Source organism: Pygoscelis adeliae, unplaced genomic scaffold, assembly GCF_000699105.1.
Source record: "Pygoscelis adeliae isolate BGI_AS28 unplaced genomic scaffold, ASM69910v1 Scaffold95, whole genome shotgun sequence".
NCBI classification, from domain to species: domain Eukaryota; kingdom Metazoa; phylum Chordata; class Aves; order Sphenisciformes; family Spheniscidae; genus Pygoscelis; species Pygoscelis adeliae.
The window spans coordinates 933,200-937,310 of record NW_008824869.1 but is presented as its reverse complement, the minus strand read 5'-3'; the positions used below and the strand labels follow the sequence as shown (position 1 = coordinate 937,310).

Genomic DNA, 4,111 nt, shown 5'->3' with positions numbered 1-4,111 from the left:
GCCGGCGTTCATCAGGGGCGAGTCATCTGGTACCTGGCGGGTTCATTTCCCGAAATTCCTCAAAGCAAAACAGTTTTCGCTAGTGGCTTGATTTAGAAAAGCTAAGGCAAAACGTTTAGCTGGGCGTTCCCTGACGTGCCCTGTTTTCACCGCGTCAGTTATCTGGGGGGCAAATACGATGCACCGCCCGCCTTGTGCGGCGGATAGTCCCAACGGAGCGAAAGGGGGATCGCGTCCCAGCAGCTTCCTCTAGCAGGAGGGAAGGATGGCTGCCCGGTTCTCCTAACATTCTGTAGAGGAAAGGAAACCGAAGTTGATCCCAGACCGGAGCACAAAGCTCAGTCCTTCACCAGACCGCTTCAAACCCCAGCAAGTTTCTGCAAAAGTAATTTTAAGCCCATCAAAAAGCATATGCCCCTATTGCACGCTGGACGGGTTAGCGAGATAGTCGCTGTAAAATAGTGGTTTTTTAAGTTAGGAGCAAAGCACAGGGATGTTTTACAAAGCCACAGACATCTTCCAGTTAATACCTGGCAAGCAACTTGCCTGATTTTTCAGTTTTACTAAGAGAAGTTTTCAGCACCAGAGAACACTGTAGAAGCCTAGGGTGAGAAAAAGCCTACTCGAAATGGATTTCTCAAATGATCCCTACTTTTAACCAACTTGCTTCAGATTTTTTCCACTGCATATACAAGACACCTTAAATACTGTTTGCTGAGAAAACCTCAACTACATATTTTAAGCATCCCTCTTTAGATAAGTTGGGTGTAAAGTTTCAAAGGGTGCCAAACACTATACCTACATGTTTAAAGCGTATATCCTATTTTTACTTGTAACTTTTTCCCAAAACCATTATTTTTACTGTAACTATAAAGAAATAATTCTGCCCACTGCATTTTAATTCAACTTTTTAAAAAAATGAATACATGTAGGGCCTAGATAGAGATACAGCTTATGACTCTATTAGGAATTACAAAAATTAGGCTTAGAATAAATTCCATAATGCTATTTTTTGTTAGTTTGAAATTCACAGCTTCCTTAGAGCTCCATACTAATCTTCTGAAGTTGTCCATCCACAGAGTTTCTTTAGATGGCTGATACTCTTGCATATCATTGCCATCCCAGTAAAGGTAAATGTGTCTTTGCAGAAATTAAAGAAATACCAATGTGCTTTCCACAGGAATGGAAACAGCCTTCTGGGATGTGCGCTAAGCATTATCTTCTGTGAAGGATGTGGGTATCCCCTAAAAAGTGTTTACATTTGGGTGCATTAGGCTACCATTTCCCCAAAATAATTCAGACAGATGGGCCTTAGGAGTGAAGCAGATATATGACATGACCACTGCAAACAATCTAATCTAATCAGCCATTTAAAATGATCTCATTAAAGAACCGCCAAGTGTCAATGGTTTGACCAAACCACACAGTATGGAAATTGGGAGATACTTTAGTTTAATTGGCAGGAAGTAGTACACCCAGTGTCAGTTACTTCAGGATGACACGTCAGGTTGATGCAGACAAAGTCTTGGCTGGTGTGGTTAACCACGAATAACTGCGTGATGCGAGAAAGGGCAGAGGCATGTCAACTGCTTGGTGGCTTCCACATGCTGCTGGTAGCCAGGGAAGGTTTGTTAAGTGTACATAGCTCCTTGATAACCGCACCCGATGACGCAACTCAGGTGGTCACCTACAGCTCAGGAAGAGGGAGAATATAAAAACCTTGCCAGAAGCACAGATCAGTCGGTGGTAGGTTAATAGCGGTAAGTAGAAACAACTAAGGAAGAAATGGTTACTATATTGTACAGTTGACTCTTGTATACTGTTTCCAAGGCGCATGAATAATTTCTTGGTGATACCTTGCCTTTCCCTCCCCCTACATGCCCAAGAAAACCACCACCTGAAGCAAACCTTCACTTCTGCAGGAAGTTGAGGCTGCATGTCCTACCATTCAAATGCAGACTCCCCAACTTCAACCATTTCTGATTCATATTCCACTGTAAACAACTACAATACAAACATTTACTTCTTTCAAATAAAACGCACAGGTTTAACTGTAATTTTATACTATCTCCATAGATGCTTAACAATTTATTTGTCAAGCCTATTGATATCTGATTTTATTTTTTTTTTTTAAACAAAGAGCATAATTAAAAGTAACAGTACAACAATTCCCTGCTCTACCAGGTCTATTTCTTCCTAGCAGGGAGGAAAAACTTCAGACATGGATTTGGGTTTTTTAAAAAAAAAAAAAAAAAGGAAAGATAACGTAAAACTTTTCCAAAGGAGAGTGTAGAGAAACCTTTGCATTGTAATTTACTCCAGACTTCATCAGCCTCAGAACACCAAAGCTTAGAACACCGAAACTATAACCAAACAGAACCCGAAGACGCAGTGCTCTGCATGAAGAGTTGTACTTGCCAAGTGCAGTCAGTGATGCTTCCAAAACAAAAAAGAAATAAAAAATAATAGCTAAGTTGGACACAGTTGTAACTATCTGAAAAGCACTATTTAATTAAAAAAAAAATCAAAGCAAGACAGAAAATTGACTGCATTTTAGTCAAATGCATGCATCTGTATCAAATGTGGACGTGATTTTTTTTTAATGAGCAAACAAGATAGGCCAATGATTAAATGGTAAAAACTGACAGGAGAGGCATTATTACAAATACTAAATTCAACTGCAGGTTACAGAATACTGTTAAAGTCTGTTCTTGCACTAGAACTCCCATCTTGGAGCCTGACTTGGCACCTCTGTCTGGCATGACCAACCTTCAGTTCTATCCCCTGTTCCCAATCCTCTAAATTCAAGACTTAGCTATTTTTTCCTCCTCCTGTCACATGTGAAGCCAGTAGCCAGAGCACTATGAACACAGGAAAAAAAAATCTCTCCCTCTTGCTAATTTCAGTGTGGCAGCAACTCTGTAATTCTGGAAGAATAACTGCAAAAGTCCTCCTAAGATCTGGCAGATAATCTAACACTTTTTCTATTGAGATGGCATATAAACTGTCCTCTTAAGGTATGTTTGCCTTTAGTAAAACACCTAAGGGATTTAGTGTCAAAACACCAGGAATTCTGTACAGGTAAATTTCCACAAGGTTGTAACTTGAGTATGTTTTCAGAGGAAGTCTCTTAATACCAAGCCAACTCTCCTGTAAAATAGCAAGCTTCCCCAGCACAAGGGACACAATTCAGCTTCTCATTAAGAAACATTTATACACTTCTACATACATTTTTGTAGATACGTGTCTATTTTGAATGTATACATATATACACACACAGTGTCCTTTTTCACAATTGTAATCGTTACCCGTGACACGACACATATATGCACTCAAAAACCACACACATTCAGACAACTCTTAGAGAGCCCTCCTTGCATGAACTTGCACATTGCATCTAGTCAGACCAGAAAGCATCGTGATAACAAAAAACACTTTACCTTCCAAGAGCAGACTGCTATTTCCCAAGCCTACAAGTTCGTGATTAAAGCAACAGTTCCTGAGGGAAGACTGACTTGCACTTGCAGCGTAACACTTGGTTGAAAACACTACAACTGTGATACGCTGCTGCGGAGTATGGATCTCAGTGGGGACCACAATGAGAACCACTAAGTTGAGAGATAAAAATCCAATTCTGTCTCAGTTTCTTTTCAATGTAGAAACAAGAATATTTGCATAACCAACTTCTCATGCAGCATTCAGTGGAATATCTGTCTCCTGCTTATTGCAAAAACTGTGGTAACAGGTATTTTCCAATACTTACAATAATTGTAACAATCTTTTAGATAAGAGATTTATATGCATACATGGAAGATACCTTAAAAGCAAACAGATAAAATGCTTACCCCCAAAGCTGGCAATCTTTGTGTGCAACTGACAGCAACCTTCAGTTTCCAGTCTGTTTCTCCATCAAGCTGGTCAGTTCGAATGAAACACGAACCTTTAAGTTATAAAGAGACATCAAACTATTTTTTTGATCTCAAAAATTCAGTTTGGGTTAAAAAATTTAGAAGAGTGAAAATAAAGCAATTTACAACCATTTTTAAATAAATGTGCTACCTATAAAAGGATTCATATTTTGGAATGTCTGTGTGCTTTCTTCCAGGAATGC

The 4,111-nt window shown here is 39.4% G+C and overlaps 1 protein-coding gene across 1 annotated transcript in view; it reads right to left on the bottom strand.

Annotated features, from left to right (window-relative positions):
* Window positions 1-4,111, bottom strand: part of ATP9B (ATPase, class II, type 9B) — a 161,932-nt gene that overhangs the window by 102,246 nt on the left and 55,575 nt on the right. Inside the window, exon 7 of the mRNA XM_009324471.1 lies at window positions 3,846-3,940. Coding sequence (XP_009322746.1) covers window positions 3,846-3,940 — 95 coding nt within the window. The remainder of the gene's footprint in view (window positions 1-3,845; window positions 3,941-4,111) is intronic.